We start from the raw sequence: 18,950 nt of genomic DNA on the forward strand, positions 1-18,950 counted from the left end.
TCAATATGGTTTGGGCAATTTTTTTAAGGTTTTTGCACAAATTAGGGACAAATAAGGGCATTTTTTAAAACTTGGAAATGAAGTTTAAATGTTTTTGACTTTTTTGCATTGGATTTTTCCATCATGACATACAATTTAGTCATGCAAAATCAGCTTCAACCTCTGTGTGGGCTGATGATGTGTTGGGAAAGTCCACTATCACGTGAAAATATTGCTTCTGAATGCAGGTTAACTCAAGTCATCAGTTCAATTCTGAGTGGATCAACTGTCAATGTCACAGTGCACATTTTATGCCTTGTCTAATGCGGAGCTGCCCTGCACTTTGTGAATGATACAACGACAAGCCATTACGACCTGGATAACACAATTAATACAGTCATTGTGTCCCTGCATGAACAACACAGGCCAAATTCCAGCTCATGGAAGGAAATGAGGAAATGGCCGCTGGAGACTGGGGAACCATAAATGGCGTGACCTGCACTTTCTTTAGATCTGAATCTCACGGAAAACCTCTGGGATCAGCTGAGTCGCTGTGACCTTTCCTTAGCAGACAGTAAGTTGACGTGTGAAAAGTACGAGATGTTTTCAAGGGTGGTGATCGCATCATCCAAAACGCATGTTAACACCAGGTTTGAACGGGCCTTGTGTTCCCTGGGGACACTGCCTTGTCTTTTCTGCAATCTAATTTCGTTGGGTTCCGGTTTTCCCTGTTTCTACTGCTCTTTCATAAAAAAAACTGCTCTTTTGTTCCTGATACTGGAAAAATGAATGAGTGAAGTCAGCACCTAAATCAGAGGTTTTATATTCACAGATTTCTATGTAGAAAATGACAACACAAATTCTAATGCAACATTGAACCCGACAGGGTGTAACCTACCTCTCACCCACAGCTGGCTGTCAAAAGTTGCTCATAGAAGATGCTTATTCGACCAAATCAACATGAGGTAAACCAGGTATCATTGTACCGTAAAACATCCAAATACCTGCTGACTTCTATTAAAACAACAATCATGGTTGCTAACAGTCCCTTACACTCTCTCTGTTTCACACACACATTAAAGTATTGGCTCCGATTCTTCTGGCACTCTGCAGTCTGGATTTGGTTCAATAGTTTCCCCATTAAAAAGTGATATTTTAGATATTTTAGGCAGATTGTTCATTTCGCAGCATCTGGCAGAGCTGCAGAACATTAACGCACGTCAGCATCTGGAGGATGGTTTTGATGGCTTGTTAGCATTAGGAATGTGAATTCACAGCACCTCCAATGGCTGTTAAATCCACAACACCTGATAACTACATTAGCACTTCTTTTAATGAGTGTTTGCTCTCACTTAGCTCTTCATTTAAGCCGATTTTACAGTTTTATTTGTCAGTTCTCAAAGGATCGGGGATGAACTTGAATCATACGTTGTTTTTTTTGTTTTTTTTTGGTCCTTTTTGTATTTCTGGTGTCGAATAAGATTAGTGCGAAACGTCAAGTTTGTTTTGGAAGTGAAATAGGTCAGTTAGACAAATCACCATCATATGAGAAAAAAACATGCATGCGAAAGAAAGATTCATAACTGTTGACATAGCTTCTAGAAGTTGCAAACCTTTTCACTCACACAATACTTTATGGAGCATTTAAAAAAAAAAAAAGCTGTGTTTTGAAAAGTTGCATTGTCAGTGAATCTGAGTGCCGTTGTCGTATAAACAGACACCCAATACGCTTCACTTTCTTGTTTTCTGTCACTTTGATCGACAGACTGATGACAGCAGATCACTTCTCAACCCCAAATGATGGACAGCCGTCCAATTGTTCTGCTGCTGCGAGACAAATTTGCTCAACGTGCTTTCCTTCATTTCCCACCTCGTACAGATCCAGCATCTGGTTCCCCGCGATGCCCCTGGTGGTCTTGACATTCTCCATGGCCAAGGTGAAGTAGATGCCTCTGGTGTCGGACAGGTAGAGGTTATAGGTGTCGTTCTGGTTCCACTCCTGCACCGCGGCGAATACCTGCTTCTCATCGGTGCTGACAATGTGTAAATCCTATCAGGGAGCGGGAGGGGAGAGATTAAGAGGAGTTATGACTGGAGGTAGAGGGGTGACGGATTAGAACATGCTGACCCTGCGGGGGCCGGTCATGAGATCAATGCTGTGGTGTGAATATAAATGGCTGATGATACACTGAAACGCTCGCGCTCTCGGGGGGCCGACTCTGAAAATGGGGCGACTCAGAAAAGTAGGACTGTAAAAAAAAGACACTTTTAACTGCTCTTTGTTTCACGGAGAAAACTTCAAAACTCGTGGATTCGTTCAAAACTCTTTTGAACTAATATGCATCTGTGAGTCCTTCAGGAGTGTGGAGTGTCTTAATTAGCTCCACAATGTGAGATTTGAAAGTCATAATCATTAAGGAAAAAGGTTCCGCAGCTTACCTTGGGCAGGGAGTACTTCGGTAGTTTGATCTGTATGAACGATTCTCGCTTGTACGACACGTAGTAGGTGGCACGTCCTGATGTGGGAACCTGAAACGCACACAGTACACCAACTCTTCAAACTCCTTCAATGGATTACAGTTATGACTTTCGTTTAAGGCAGCATTACGGTGGAGTGGGATATCAACAGAGACGACGGGTTCAGACAACATTAGGGGTTTAAATTACTACTTGAAGTAGCTAATGAATATATATTTTCTTTCATTTAATAGCCTCGTTCAATTTAAATACTAAAATTGAAGCCAATGTGAGGTGCAATCATAACATATATGCCTTTCTATCCTGAATCATGTTGGGTTTTTTTTGTATTAAATGTTCAGCTGCTCCCAAGTTGTCTTTTTCTTGTCGTATTGCACCTCAATGCAATTCAGTTCTTACATCCGTTTATTATTTCTACTTGCATGCTGCGGTCTTTAGGCTACAGTTAAATGTTCAGTCAATGGATTAGCGCATTCAAACTTGTGCGTTGACTCGGGCAGCAGCTTTCTCTCATGCCGTCTCTTTCTCCTCTGCTGCAGCAGCACTGGTCCCTCTATGGCAAAATAACTTGGGTTTCGTTCTGTTGCCATAGTGACCTGTGGTATCGGAGCTCCATTGATGATGGTGTTTTATCGTGGTTGTGCACAAACATGTAACTCAAGGTTCACATGGAGTTCAATCAGCTCTTGTGGAAACAGAAACTCAGAGTAAGACAACTCAGAGTTCAAGGTGAGAATCAGAGTCTGTTGAACCTCCTTTCTGGACTACCCCCTTGGTCTCCCTCTGGGAGATAGCAGAAAACACCACATGATGTCTCATTATTTGTTGAAGGTTTGCGCATCCAGTCTTGGAGGATCATTACTCTCTGAAACCTGCAAACTGAGACTTTGCACCAATGTTTGTGCCTAGTTAAATCTCTTTGTTGACCATATAAACACATCAGATGGCACACAAACCTTTCATTGGAAATCTTCCACTTGTTTGCTTTATTGTTGTCTTTGTTTTTTTTTGTTTTTTTTAACTCTACCAGCACCTGACGGTGCTTTTGGTTGCATTTCAACCTGGAACGTGATGGACCCAGGATTCATGTTCCAATGATTTGCAATAGTGACCCTGTAGAAGGAGGCAGCTTAATAGATTCTGATTCATTTATTGTTTATTCATATTCACAGTGAGTGTGACTCTTTAATGTTCATGTATTTCCAACTGTAATGGCGCTCTGCTGCTGCAGAGGACATCTTGACTCATGTGAAACCTCCTCATTGATGCCTGATCATATTCTCTCTCGTCGGTAAAAGCGGTGGAAAAGGGTTCACTTAGCAATCTCCTGGCTTGCAATCTAAGGATCCTGCTGCACTCGGTGTCAATGCACTTGGCGGTTTCAAAGAGGACTTTGGTAAATATCTCGTTGGGCAATCGATAGCCTCATTATTCTTTGTCAGGAGGAATCTTTCAGTTGGCTAACCGAGCTTCATCTGGTGCTCAGAGGAAGGTGGGGGGAGAAAAACAATCCTTTTTTAATGGTGCAGACCCTTTGCAAACACTCCAAGCTGTTAGCTGTTAGCTTATGCAGTGAGAAAACACAGGGCTGGAAGGTGGAGAGGAATTGTCATTAGCCTCGAGGCCACAAAAGACAAACACTCTGCACACAGAAAGGAGCAGAGCTGCGGCTATGGAGCCCGTTTCTGCTTCCTATCGATAAAGACATGAGATTCATTAGAGTAAAACCTTCTGATCCAGACTCGGAGCTCCCCGCTGAAGAGAGAGGCGGTATCAGCCTTAATGCTGTATGACAGATCTCACTGATCTTATAAGTGCTCGAAGAGAGAAAACAAGCTGGAAGAGGAAATATAGCAGCATTGCAATGAACGCCGCAGAAACAGTCCCACGTGCAATCGAGTGAAGGAGCAGGAGATCGATGGTAACCAGAGGCAGTTTGAACTTTAAGAGGAATTGGTATGATTGATTTTTTTTTTTCCCCCCCTCACTCTCCCCACTTTCTCTTGCAGGTTCCCTCGTCTGTGACGCACACACGTTAGAACATGGAGGAGCTGGAGTTGGAGGGGAGGTTCAGGACCAGCACCTCTTGTTTTACCCAAAAGGCGTCAGAGAGGTCAAACAGGAATGAAGGATCTTTCTAGAACAGCTTCATTTCTGACATGGCCGTGTAACCCTCTTGCAAACCCAAAACCTTATCAACAACAGATACTTGCTGCTCAGCAAATTAAAGTGAAGAAAGTTTCGATAAAAGACAAAATGGTGCATTTGTTTTGACTCCATGACTGAATTCTATGGTATAAAAATGATCCATAATATCACATTATTCTAAAAGTTGGTCTTCATTTTGTTGGAGGAGGTTTATTTTTACATGCGTTGGCCTCACAGGGACCTTCACCAGAAGATCCACTTCAAACTCTCATTCACAGCAGCTGGAAAACACCTTTCACACACATCAGGCACCTGTGGAGGTACATTTGAATGAAATTGGTGTTGTTGTGGACTCGGTGTGTAATTATCCGGACTTTTTCTATTGACTTTTAAATGCACGAAACCTCATTTGCACAATGTCAAAGTAAATAATATTCACGCTGTGGAGGAAATTAAAATACAACCCATAAATTGCATCTGTGTTACTTGGGATTCAGGACATTAACATTTCAGATTTTTCTGTCGCACAAATCATGATTAATATGACACACCAGGCAGTGGCCAGCATGAATATTAAAGTGCGTCTGCCTTCACACAGAAACAAAGCACAAATGTTCAGCTGGGGTTAAAGTAAGGAGATTTCTAAATTTTTGCCTCTTTCAAGCCACTTATACATTAAATCCAGTTTAAGAAAAAACATCCAAGTCTGAACTTGTTAAAAATAGATTTCCTTATGGAAAAGCAGGACCAAGTCCTTTTCGAGAATCGAAAGCAAACCTCTAAAACTGCTCAACACCTTCATTTTGAAGTCTCCTGCTATGTATGTTGGTGAGATTGGCTGTGTCCAACAGTTAGGATTCACTGTATTCTTGTGATTTCAAGGGGTAAAAAAAAAGGCCACTTGAAGACCTTACTTGTATAAAGGGCATCAACCTTGTGATCTACTGATGTCAACTGAACAATGGAAATCTTTGGTGTAGTAAACTAGAGCATCACATATTTTCAAAAACTACAGTTTGACAATGGCAGTTTGGCAATTAAAAACTGTTAATTGAACATTTTATCAAAAAAGCTATGAGAAGATATGGCTGCATTTTTAGAAGGGCTGTGGACTCTTCGTCTGATTTCTAACCAAGCGACATCTACAAAGGTATAAGGCTGCATTTTGGTTTCAGAATAGTTTTGGATTTACACTATTGCAATATTTTTCGAAAACGATGTCAGTTTACATTTAAACAGGAGAAACACTGAAAACAATGCAGTTATGTAGATGTTTGTTTTTGTAATGAAACCACACACACATCAATGCAGAGACCAACACACTATGCATATTAACAATGGGCATACACAGACAGTCGTATGGGCAGACAAGCACGTTAGATTGTTATTACGGTGACTCAACTATAAAACTACGAAGTCCCAGAAGAATATGGACTGGGTGTCATGACACTCTGGAGTCAAAAGTTATTATTATCCACCGACTAGAAGAACAGCCAAAGTGCACATGTGCAGTAGCAGCATTTCAGAAAAGTCGTGCTTTCCGCTGTTTCTATTGAGGTAGAATTGAAACATTTTCCAAAAAAGTTCCATCTTGGAAGTCCTGTTGCCTTTTCAGTGTCTTAGAGAAACGTTGTTGTGAAAAACGGACACCCAAAACACAACTAAAGTTCACTTTAAAATGTTGTTGTGTAAATAGGGCCTTATTTTGATCAAGTCAGAGATGACAGCCTCCAGACCCCTGTGACCTCTGGCACCCATCCGAAGAGGATGCAGAAGCCCCGGATGGTGACCACTGCTGCCTGAAGTGTGAAGCTGAGGGATCTGACAGTCTTCAGGTATTCAGTGGACACTGCTGTCTCCCCTTCATCCTGTTCGCCTGCTTGTTCAGCCAAATCTTCTTGAAGTTGGCGTTCACATGCAAGTTTGTGACGTCTGTTTGCCCCGAAAGTAGCTTAGCGCAGCTTAGCTTAATTAAGATGCAACAATGCAAGTCGTCAAAATTAACATAATAGCAGATAAATTCCACATCCACTTTTCTTCGAAAATGCATAAACGACTTATGGAGGCTCTCCAATATAAGACGCATTTACACAGTTTTCTATTTGCATAATCCCTCTCACGCGGATCAAGAAGAGGGGACTGAGTGCGCAGGGACCCACCTGGATGAATATGTAGTCATCTTGGACCACCAGAGAGCTGATGTCGATGTATCCAGGGAACGGGTAGTTCCTGTTAGCTTCTGTGCACGTCTGAGCTCTGCAGGTGACATACTGAACATCTGGAAGACAAGCAGGAAACACGACAGGTTTTAACAGCGTCCGTGGTGAAATGAAGACATGTTTTAATGAAAACCTTTTCTTAGATGAAAAGATACTTTTACGTCCGACTGGAGCAGCGTGGGGTTTTACTCCACACGCCTCCATGGCTTTGACATTTTCTCCGTCAGGGTAACTACAAACAAACACGCTTGCCCGTCAATCACGCTGCGGTAATACGAGAAGAAACGGCAACGTCCACATGTCAGAGTGATGCTACTCTGAAATCAGAGGCTGATATGAACAGCATGTCACCTATAGGAGACCTTGAAGGTGCTGCCATTCAGAGTTATGGAGCTGACATTCAGCTCGAGAAGGGGAAGTGAACAAAGGCCACATTCATCAAGAGTCTTATGCTGGGTTATTGGTGGCCGGGCGAGTTGATACCATTTCCCAATGGAGGCTTTCCAGTACTCATTTCTCCCTTATGGGAACATCTATATTGCACCAGTTTGTGTGATGGAGACACCTACTTCCATCCTGAGTGTGAGCCTCCATGTGGACCAGGTCCGGCTCCTTGTCCAGGCCCACGACAGACCTGGAAGCGAAGAAGAGAACATTAGTGGCACATATTCATGTCATCCATCAGATTCACATACCACTTTAAATGAAGAGAAACTCACTTTGCTGTTTTCATTCTGTGTTTTAACCTTTCCATTCATCAATCTATCTTCCATACCAGCTCATTTCTAACTTTTAACAATTATATGATGGGGCACCCTGTGATGGACTGGCGAACTGTCCAGGTCCATAGTTAGCTGGGATTGGCACCAATGCCTTGCAACTCTGAACAGGATATAAGGATGATAGAGGATGGGAAAGAACCTGTTGGTGGCATTTATCAATAAAACTTTACAATAAATTGTTGTTTGTACTGTGGACGAAAGAAAACTCAATATTTTTAGATACTTTTGACTTCTGGTAAAGTGAAGTTGATCCCTGAACAGAGTTTAGGTGATTACACCTATGTGCAGTGTAAAATCAACAAAAATCGAACATGCAATTATTGTTTGCTCACGGAAATCAAACTGTAGGGGGGAAAAAAAACCCACACATGCTCATAGATAACATACCAATTACACTCAATGATGAGTCTATGCTGCTTCAGGGATGTAGGGTGCTGGAGCCAACCTACCTAGCTATGGGTGAGTGCAGGTTACACTGTGGATTGGTCACCAGTTCCTGACAATATTAACCACTTAAACAAAATTCTACCGACACATGACTCTTTATGACTCTCCCTCCCACCTGGGACAACTGAAGAAATGTATCAAACTACATAGAAATGCATCAAAGTATCGACTTTCACTGGTAAAAAAAAACCAGCCAACATCATTGATATGAAGCCACATTACTCTGACTGTCTACTATCTCTTTACATCAATGCTAAACGACTTGTGTGAACATGAAGAGAGCAGAAGCTGAACAATATTTAATTCAATGAGGACTATACAGTTTCCAATGTGAATACAGATTCATACCTGTATCATTCTGTCACCATTCAACATATAAAAAGGGTTTAACATTCCGACTGAGGGTATCTCTGATTGTAATCTTGCTTTCTTGTCTCTTTCTCTACTTGTGGATTAGTCTGGACGAGCACAGCTCTCTCATTGTGATGGTATTTCATATCCCTTGGAGGCTGATGAAGCTATTGTCTAACTGCAGCCAACTGGAGTCCTGCCTAGCCATTGCTACAGGCAAATCCAGTGTTCAGATGCCCTTGAAGGGGAAGGAGAGGGGTTGAAGTCAGAAGAGCGTAGCCAACAATGGATGGCGACCGTTATTTGGGGTTAAACCACAATGGCATGGAGGGAGCTCCAGATTTATGCAAGCGGGGGTTGATCCAGCCAAAGGCAAAGCCCAGGCACACCCCAGTCACCTCAAAAAGGAAGATGGGAGAGGAGCGGCGAGCTGGAATAGATCCGGCCTTTGTGATGAGTGTGCAATTCCAGACATAGTAGGTAGACTGCAGGGGGAGCTGCAGATGTGACGGAATGAGAAGCGACAGCAGAGTCCCGGATCCATTATTAGTCATAGCTCACAAATCTGCATATATGTATCTGCTCAAATCCAACACCCCCCTCTTCGTTCTCCCTCTGCTGCTGCTGATGTAAAAATAATAATTTGGTATTTATGTGCCATGTGAGCAGGGCGAGGGATGAAGGGCCCACTGAATGCAAAGAGGCTTCTGAAAGAGGAGATTAATCTCTGCTTTGATTGTTATCATGCAGTGGAAAATGTGCAGGATTTTAGCTGTAGCATTACCAGTCACTCAACACACACACACACACACACACACACACACACACACACACACACACACACACACACACACACACACACACACACACACACACACACACACACACACACACACACACACACACACACACACACACGCACACACACACACACCTTGTTCCAGGCCATCAATATCACTTTCTCACTTGCTCCGTACACCAGCGACACTTTTTGCATTCCTGAGCAAACAAAACTTTGCAGGAGGAAGAGGGGACAAAAAAAAAGAAAGTGGTGACATGATGACTCACCAGTAAAATCGGTTCGGCGTGACACGTTCGTGGATGAGCTGCCATTTCCTCCCAAAGTCCACTGAGCTGTACAGCTGCACATATCAGAGGAGAGAAACGCAGCGTGTTAGCAAGACGAATGTATATCCCATATTATTAATCAGCGCTGATTCAAAGATTGGGACGAGGCCGGTTAATTCCAGGTCGGAGGTTGGCCCAGGGGCGAGATGGGCTGACGTGGTGCTGAGATGCTATCATCATTAGCGTCTTGCTGCTGGAGCTAACATATTATCGCAGAGAGAGGACTCTCGAAGCCCCATTCCCACTCCAAATGAAAGCTATAGATTCCGAGAAAGCTCTTTATGGGAATAATGCATTAAATCTGAAAGAGAAGATAATGACAAGGCCACTTTAAGCTTGATCAGCAAAGGATTTTGACTGGACCATTGGATTACAGGTTACATGATGGTATAGTGGGGAGCATTGTTGCCTCACTGAAAGGAGACAGTGTCTGGGTCAGGAAGATTTGGAGTTGAGTTTGCATGTTGTCCTTGTGCATTCTAAGGTGATAAAAACCGCCAAGCACACTGAAATCTATGTGCACGAACATGAAATAAGGATTTTAGCACTGAGGGCCCTTAATCAGGGGTGTTGAACACATTTTATTTCAGGGGCCACATACAGCCTAATTTCATCTTGACTGAGTTGGACTGCTAAAATAGAAACTTCAAAGTGTATGTTGTGAAAACTTTCACCAAACCAAACAATAACTGCTGAAAATGACTCAACATCAAGGCAATTTTATTGAAAACTCCTGGAGAAAAATATGGTGAAAGGAAAAAAAAAAAAAGAATTTCTACTCATATAGCTGTGGTATATATGTGGTATATGTTTTCACAAAATTCCCGATAGCATGGCTTTGTGACTAATGCTAGATTGACAGCTCTCACTGCAACATCACTGATATCTCAGCTCAGGTCTCAGTGTAGTGTTGTGTCCACTATTCCTAAGGAATTTGTTACAATGATCAATGTTTTCTCTGAAATTTGTACTACTGCTTGGTGGTTTGGCGGCCGGATAGGAGCCTCTTGCAGGCTGGTTTTGTCCCACAGGCCTTATATTTGACACCCCTGTCCTAAGTTGAATAGTTTGTGGATGCATTCATAAAATGAGTAGAGAGTATATTCTGGATTTTTCTTTGCATCTTCGTCCAGTCTGGAACTAAACCTTCGTTTGGCTCAGAGTCAGCTGGAACAGCATTGTTTCCTGCTTCTGTGACCTTAACTCGGATAATGCAGGTACAGAAGATGGATGAATCAGTAGATCCGAGCCTGCTGTCGTGTTTAAAACAAATTTTGGATCCAGAATAACTGATTCTGCAAAATGAACCTCCACAAATGCGCTGAATGATATATAGCTCAGTCAACATGTAGGTGTGCAGCACGGAACCAGTGGCCCAATTTTAATGTACTAATTACATTTTCTGTTGCGTGGGCAAACAATTAATAACCCCAGTGCGTTTCAGCGTGCAGTACTGTACTGATTGATGTTGCACAAGCAGCTCTCTTTGTTCTCGCCGTGTCTGCCTTTGCATTGTTATTTTCTCGGCGGCCCCGGTCTGGCGCTATGCTAATGCTCCTACTTGTTGCCTTTTATCACAGCAAATCTGACACTCTGATAAAAGGATGCACATTTGTCACAAGCTGCAGATTTATTTGTCAGCACGGCGAAGGAAACTATGTCAGCAGGTGGATTTTTTATTTTTACCTCTAAATACTACTTTAATGTACACGTGGGTGCAGCAGCAGCTCTATAACACAGATCAACCTCTCTCTTCCTCTTAAAGCTAGCGTGATTCTTTGACATTGCATACGGGTGTCAAATACCATCATAGATTTAGTCCATCATTTGATCTGCAGTTGAATTCCACGTGACTGCGTTGCGTGACATTTATGAGCAAAGACAGGAGACCAAAGCATCCGTCTTCGTGTCCCCTGTGTAGTTAAAGGCTCAGGCTTAGCATTAGCTGGAAGCTAACATTTGTCTAAATCTTTATGAAGTTGCACAGAGTGTAATATCCAGTACCCACAGGCATCCACTCAACACAAAATGTGATTTCTGACTTTCCTAACCTCGGTGAGGAAAGATTCCCCAATGGAGCCTTCGGGCGGGTGTAACATGGCAACAGGCAGGGTCCCTCATCACTCTGGACAGTGACATATGACGCCAGCGGGCAGGCTCAGCCTCTCCCCTCCCAATTCATCAGCTCAATGACATCTTAAATTTTAAAGCTGCGCAGCTGTCACAAAGTAAGCTTCATAGTTTCCCTCTCACTTCAATAAATCACCGACACGGCCAGCAAACTGCCAGGAAGCCGACCATTGGATGAAGCTCCAACGGTAATGGAGGAACGGCAAAGAGTGTGTTGTTTTAACTGGTGTATTTGGAGAATATTCAGAGGGCTTTGCTTTTTTTGCAAGTAGCGCATGAATATCGGCTGCAGGTGCAGTGAAATATAGCTTTAATTGTCCCGGATAAATTTGTGCTGAGGGACACCGAGACCAGAGGAACAATGAAAAAAAAAAAAAAAAACGTGTTTTTTCACAACCTTTGTTCTCAAAGAAAACCCTAAAAGTGCATTTTGATAAATCATCCCCAAAAATGTAGAATATGCTGAAATATGCTTTGTTCAAGTATAAAACTGAAAGGTCATGTGGCGAAAAATAACAAATAAATCACCTTTTTTTTTTCTCAATGAATAGTACGTGCAGTCCAAATAATACATGTAGTTAAGAAAGTAAAAGCAGGCACTCACACTATCCCCCTGCACATGCTTTGTTTAACACCATTAGTCATTTTCAGATGATTTGTGGATTTTTCCTGCTGTGCCTCACATTGAAAGACGTTGGGATTGGGAGTCACTGTGTGGCTGCATCCAGGACTTCATGAGCCACAGACTGCAGAGGGGTCAGAAAAGGACATCACACATCATCCACACTGAACACAGGCACACCGCAGGGATGGGTACTCGGCCCCCTCCTCTGCTCCCGCTGTTCACCCATCCACACTAATAACACCACAGTCGTCACATTTGCTGTTGACTTCACCTTCGTGAGACTGAAATCAAATGATCAACTGAGCAAAGATGGGGTTGTGACAGTGACCATTCTGCATGTACATGGCCAAGAGGTGAGTGCTGACCCCTCGTATGATCGCCTCCCGTTAGGTGAGGAGCAAACCTGCCGAGTTCATCGCCTGCTGACTCATTTTCATCGTTTTTACGATGAGTATCCTGCCAGTCAACTGCTTCACGATGTTCTTCTCCTGCAGCCGGTGTTCAGGATGGCTGAGCTCCACCTTCCCTTAGAGACATTGACACTGACGGGCAACTATAGGAGGATACAGACTCTTAAACTAGTTTTCAGTTGGCCTGGCTTCTGAACCACCGTCACTACAAAATGACCATCAAATGGAGATGTAAGGGTAAAACTATTACCATACATGCTCAATCACTTGCATTTTACTAAAACACTTCAGTAATGTCAGCATTTTGAAAAAAAGACTAACTCAACTGTGTTTACTTACAAATATGAAATAGAATTGATATCTTGATCCCTTTACTCACAAAACACACCGATGATTTTGTCCTCTGTTGTCCTCAGCGTAATGAAATTCACATATTGAATAAAGTATTCAGTCATACCTGTGTTTCACCATACAGCACACAATTACCATATGTGAAGAAAGATTTTAAATAAAACGATGGTGTGAAGGAAACTAACATTTGGATCCGGAGCCATTGCTTCAACAGTCAACATTTTTAAAATGCTTTAGAATATCAAAGGTTAAACTACCTCTGACAAAAGTGAGCAGGATATATTCTCAAAAATATTGAAAGGAGTTTGAAAGGAAAGTTATCTCCTTTTATGTCTTTACAAAACCCTCTCTTCCATAACCAAAAGTTATTTAATTTTTACTTTTACTAATGTTCAACACAGACATTTACTCATACTGCATACTCTGCAGTATGAGTAAATGTCCTCGCCTGAGGAAGAATTCATGTTAACTGACAAAGACAAGCTTCCAAACACTGTTTAAACAACCAGTCACCATCCTGCTTTGGTTCAGATCACATTTTAAGGACTTATCATTTATTATGATACTCATCATATTAAGGTTTACCGTTCAGGTTTAAGCACATATCGCAGCTGACAGACAATAATAATAATAATATAATAATAATAATCTTTATTTCTATAGCACTTTTTATACATTAAGCAACACAAAGTGCTTCCACAAAAATTAAAAACAGTGCAAAGATAAAATAGATGAATAAAAAGCAGGTGAACACACACGCACACATGCAGACACACATCATAGGTGAAGACATGCCGAGTGATATGGAGACATGGCAGGACACTGAGGACTAAGGTGAGGAAAGGGACATATTTGGGCCGTCCACACTGGGGGCGGCACAACTTCCGACCACAGGGGGCGCCGCCCCACAGATCCCCCCCCCAACCGGGCAGACAAGCCAATCCCACCGCATACGCGGGGGACCTGCCAGGTGCCCGGGCAGGGAAACCCATGGGACTGCTCCACCAGCGGCAAAAACCGGCCACCACCAGTGTAGCGCCCCCTAGAGGAACCACTGGAGATAAAAAAGAAAATTTGATAATTATCTGAAATAAATAAATAGAAGTAGATAAATACATTGATCAAATACATAACTATATACACACATACATGTATAAAATCAGTTAAAAGCCTGATTAAAAAGGTGAGTTTTTAACCCTTTTTTAAAAACCTCAATGGACTCTGCAGCCCTGAGGTTCCCCGGCAGGCTGTTCCACAAACGGGGGCCATAGGAGCTGAACGCAGCCTCCCCGTGAGTCTTGGTCCTCGTTTGAGGGACAATTAAAAGGCCGGTGCCGGAGGACCTCAGGGCCCGCGAGGGTTGATATGATAAAAGTAGTTCGGATAAATAAGAGGGTGCAAAACCATTAAGACACTTAAAAACTAGTAAAAGAACCTTAAAATCGATCCTGAAGCGAACGGGGAGCCAATGTATTACTTTTAGTTTTTTCAGGTATGCTACAGGAAGTTGGATACATTTTTGTTTGTTTGCCTAGATTTTGTTTCCGTCTTACAGACTTAAGTTGTGCTTCACAGGAAACAATTGGAGGCAAGAAATGGAGGTGAATGAAACATAGATGGGACCTGAATGACAAATTAATTCATTTAAACTTTTTGGGGAATTTCCTCAAACTAGTTTTCCAAGACAGTTTGTTTTGAAGTTTTGAAGAGTTTTCCTGAGGTGTGCGTGGAATGTTGGGGTGTAGGGTTGTTTGAGATTATTGCATTTGCTGTTGCTATCCGATTATTTAAAGCCTGTTGTGAGTGCACTTCTGTTCGAGATGAAATATGAATCAGAATTAAAGATGAATGACTGCTCGACGGTGGCTCTCTAGAAATACGTGGTGCTGCTGCAGACAAGTGCCCCGCAGACAGGAGGACATGGCGATCTCTCTCTCACACACACCACACACACACACACACACACACACACACACACACACACACACACACACACACACACACGCACACGCACACGCACACGCACACGCACTCGCACTCGCACACACACACAACAGTTTAGTGATTCCAACTCTAAACTCAACCATAAATACTTGCTTGATCTTAACTGAACTCCAATCCAAACAAAAGTCTTTACATAAAATACTTAATACATTTCCTACAATGTGTCTCCCCCAATGACCAATGTGCTCTCAGGTGTCCTCTTTTCTAAAACCTTGCTGCATAATCGCACCATGGTCGTAGTAAATAGTTGAAACGTACACGAGTAGGTGGATAATAACGCAAACATTTTCGGAAGCTAAAAAGCAGAAACGATGTTGCATAAATGAGGCCTTACTTTAAATTGAGCTACCTCAACTAACCTCAGTTTAACCTACAATAAAGATTTTGCATTATTTGTGTTTAACTGATTTTTTGGGGGGGTCTCCACTGCAGTAATAATGGCACACACAAAAGCAGACATACAGATGCAAACTAGCATGAACTAGCAGTGAGCTGCAGGGCTGTCGCGAAGAAAACGGCAGAGATCATAGTCATGGATTCCATGGGCCCGCTGTTTGAGCCTGCAGTGACACAAAGTGGAACAATACGACTGGGATTGTAGGATAGAATGTGTTCGACCGACCAATTAGCGACAGGAGGCTCGCTCTGACTGTTTTCTGACCCCAGCTGCAGCCCTGATTTCCAGCCATTAGCAGATGTTGCACCCCTCTGCTAAATAAGACATTACAGGCTTTGCTTGAGGTTGAGAAGCGAGTGCAGATACAAACGTGCAAGATTGCTGCCCTTTAGCTCTCCGATCGGATAGCAACAGATTGAACACTGAGTCTTATGTCTGACTAGTGGAGTCAATGTATTTTTCCCACCTGTTTTCTAATCATGTTTTCTTTAGAGGGAAATGTTTGCCTCGAAGCATTATTTAAATAATAGAAAGAGAAACCGATTATAGGGAAACAGTAAATTAACTATTTACTCCAAAACACAACAACACTAAAACTATATTACATATAATAACTGTAATGATGGACTATAAACAAACAAACAAATAACTAAACAAATAAACACATATTAAAATAAATAATGACATTAAAACCCTAATATAACTCCATAAAAGGCAGAACTAAACTGAATGATTTCAGAAGGTAAGTTAAAGTCTGAAGAACATTATATGTGGAGTTCCACAAGGCTCCATCCTGGGACCACTTCCCCCGCTAACGTCAACATGCTTCTACTGCCTCAGATTCTGGACAACAACTGAATGTGTTATTATAAATATGAAGATGACACAAATGGATGAAAAATCACCATTTTCCCAGAAGATTAGAATCCAGTACCAACAGTAGGTGAGCGTGTTTTTATCTGACAACTACTTTGAAGAAACGTTCAAATCGGCTGGATCTCTGAGGTTTTTTTTTCTGATAATCCTGAAGATATTCAGTTGTTGTTGGGTTTGTTGCTGCAATTGAAAATATACCATTGTATTACATTTACTTTAACCTTGGTTAATGTTCTTTTTATTTAGTTTAAACATTTTTGCATTTTTAAACAATAATTTCTTACATTTTTCCTTTTCAATTTTATTGTGTTTTTATTGCTGATCAAGTTTGTTCATGAAAGGCCACTTTAATAATGTATGCATGTGTGTCTGTATACATGAACAAAATATTTAAAATAATGAAATTAAAATACTGAACAGAAAAAAATGTGACTGTTGAGGTGAAGTGGCAATAAAATAAAAATGTAGTAGTTAATAAAATGCCCCAATAATAATAATACAAATTATTGTTTTAATTAAATTACTAATATTACTTAAATTACTAATATCACTACTACAAACAACAACAACAATAATAATAACAATATTAATTATTATTATTATTATTATTGTAATTATTATTATTATTATTATTATTATTATTATATTATTATTGTTTGTGTAAAGGATAATATGTCAAAAGGACTTCTGAAGGCTAATCTGGTCAAAGAATACAAAATGAAATACTAAATGAAAGCAGCTACCCAGGCAGTGTTGGCAGATGTGCGATATATGAGCTCTGGTTTTGCTTTTTGTGCAGCATTGTTGTGAACAGACTGCTTCTGATGAATTGTGGTTTTTTTGGGGTGAGGGAATCTAAGAGAGCACAGTAAACACTGTTTGCACAGCTCCTCCTGCAGCACTGCAGCTACAATCACTGTGAAAAAAACGTTCTGCATCACCATCAAAGCGCAAACACATAAAAGTTCATAGAAAAGGATCAAGACTTTGGGATTATGGAAATGATAACCGCTGCATTACAGGCCCCCGTGTCCCACACAATTACTATAAGTCACTTTTATAACTCCTAATTAAGTCTCCTATAAATTCTTGATGCATCTGTGTACAGTGCTTTAAATCAAGTGGCTTCTGTTGGCGCGTCCCGTATGGGGCCGAGGGTGAGGATGGGTTTTATACCCCACGATTTATGGAGCCTGCAAAGCACGCAGCAGTAAGGATGCTCCTGTGTGGGGACATATAGGAAAAGAGCGATGCAAATGAGCCGTCTGGATTGCGAGTCAGGGGCAATAAAGTAGGAAGTTCGGTCCACAGCATCTTCCACCACCACGTCTCCCCAGGAAAATATCAAATTTCACCATTTCCTCATCATTTCAAACTTTTTCAATCGACAAATCTTCAACCAATATCTACAGAGAAGGCAGACTCATAATCATTAGACATTTCTGATAGGGTTGTAGTGCAGACCAAGACCAACAAAAGTAAATAGTTCTTCTGAACATGCAAGACGAGATGGATAATAGGAATGACAGGACTCCCAGTTCCAAGGCATCCACAATGCTTTTTTAACTGGTAATTTTGTCTTGTTAAGGTGCCTTGAACAGCTCGTCCTTCAAGAATGTACTTTCCAGAATGTAAATGTGGCTTTACTGTGATGTTTAAGTGAATCAGAGATCCCAGAGTTGGTCTGCAGCCTTTCTGAAGGAGCTGTTGCAATGAATGTGCAGGAATGAGACGTTTCACAGCGTAATATCAACCTCCTGTGGATTTTCCGCCACTTGTTGCCTTCGCAAGCGCAACAAATTAAAACGTTTTCCTGCATGATTATCAGTGTCAAACTCTAATGTGCACCCAGTCAGGTTTCACAAATAGATTCCCTGTGGGTTTGTGCTCACTTTCATACAGCCCCTCCTTGTCCTAATGTGAGCCTCTTGCCCGTTAGTCGCTCATAAACTGGAGCTTTCCTGACTGACAGGTGTGACTTAGCTTCAGCCCTTTGCTCCATTGAGCTGACCCATCACTGTAGCAACATATGGTTAGACGACACCGATATGCGCCTCTCACATCGGCAGTTTGGCTTCATTAAGGATTTTAGGTTTCCTTGTAGGCGAGAATCAGAAGCCGATAGCTCTTGCCTGTAGTGTAAAACAGCCTGTTTCTTCCTTCAGGCAGTTATTCTCCACCCTCGTGGAATAATTACCCTTTGAATTGCTGCACCCATGTGCACGAAGAGCATCCTGATTACCCTCACTGTGCGAGCAAGTGCACCGTCTGCATTGTCCCGATCGTGTGTTTCGAATTAAAGTCCATTAAGAGCGCCCTGGGAGGGCGGGCCGGCCGCGGCCCGCTGGAGCACGGCAGAGCTGTCACAGCTCAGGACGAGCAAGCCCGGCCTCAAACGATACGCGCCATCTGGAGAGTCGTTGGGTTGACAAACGCGCTGCAGACGTCCTGGCTGCGGCTCGGCGCCACCTCTCAGCTGAAGGCGGGAAACAGGGCAGGAAGTTGGCGCGTGTTGATGGATCTGGTTCATTAGGATAAACTGTGGGAGCTGTCACTTTAAATCGGAGGTCATCTCAAGCACCCTCTGATTTGATGTTGCGAGCAATGTGCTATGCAGCAATGCTT

General features: G+C 42.1%; 1 protein-coding gene across 1 annotated transcript in view; it reads right to left on the bottom strand.

The window, feature by feature from the left end:
• Positions 1-18,950, bottom strand: part of sorcs3a (sortilin related VPS10 domain containing receptor 3a) — a gene marked incomplete at its 5' end in the record, with an annotated part of 262,081 nt that overhangs the window by 61,113 nt on the left and 182,018 nt on the right. The window contains 5 exons of the mRNA XM_080521147.1: positions 1,850-2,029; positions 2,419-2,508; positions 6,765-6,883; positions 7,394-7,458; positions 9,473-9,546. Coding sequence (XP_080377273.1) covers positions 1,850-2,029; positions 2,419-2,508; positions 6,765-6,883; positions 7,394-7,458; positions 9,473-9,546 — 528 coding nt within the window. The remainder of the gene's footprint in view (positions 1-1,849; positions 2,030-2,418; positions 2,509-6,764; positions 6,884-7,393; positions 7,459-9,472; positions 9,547-18,950) is intronic.

Source organism: Blennius ocellaris (assembly GCF_963422515.1).
Source record: "Blennius ocellaris genome assembly, chromosome: 3".
In the NCBI taxonomy this organism is placed as follows: Eukaryota; Metazoa; Chordata; class Actinopteri; order Blenniiformes; family Blenniidae; genus Blennius; species Blennius ocellaris.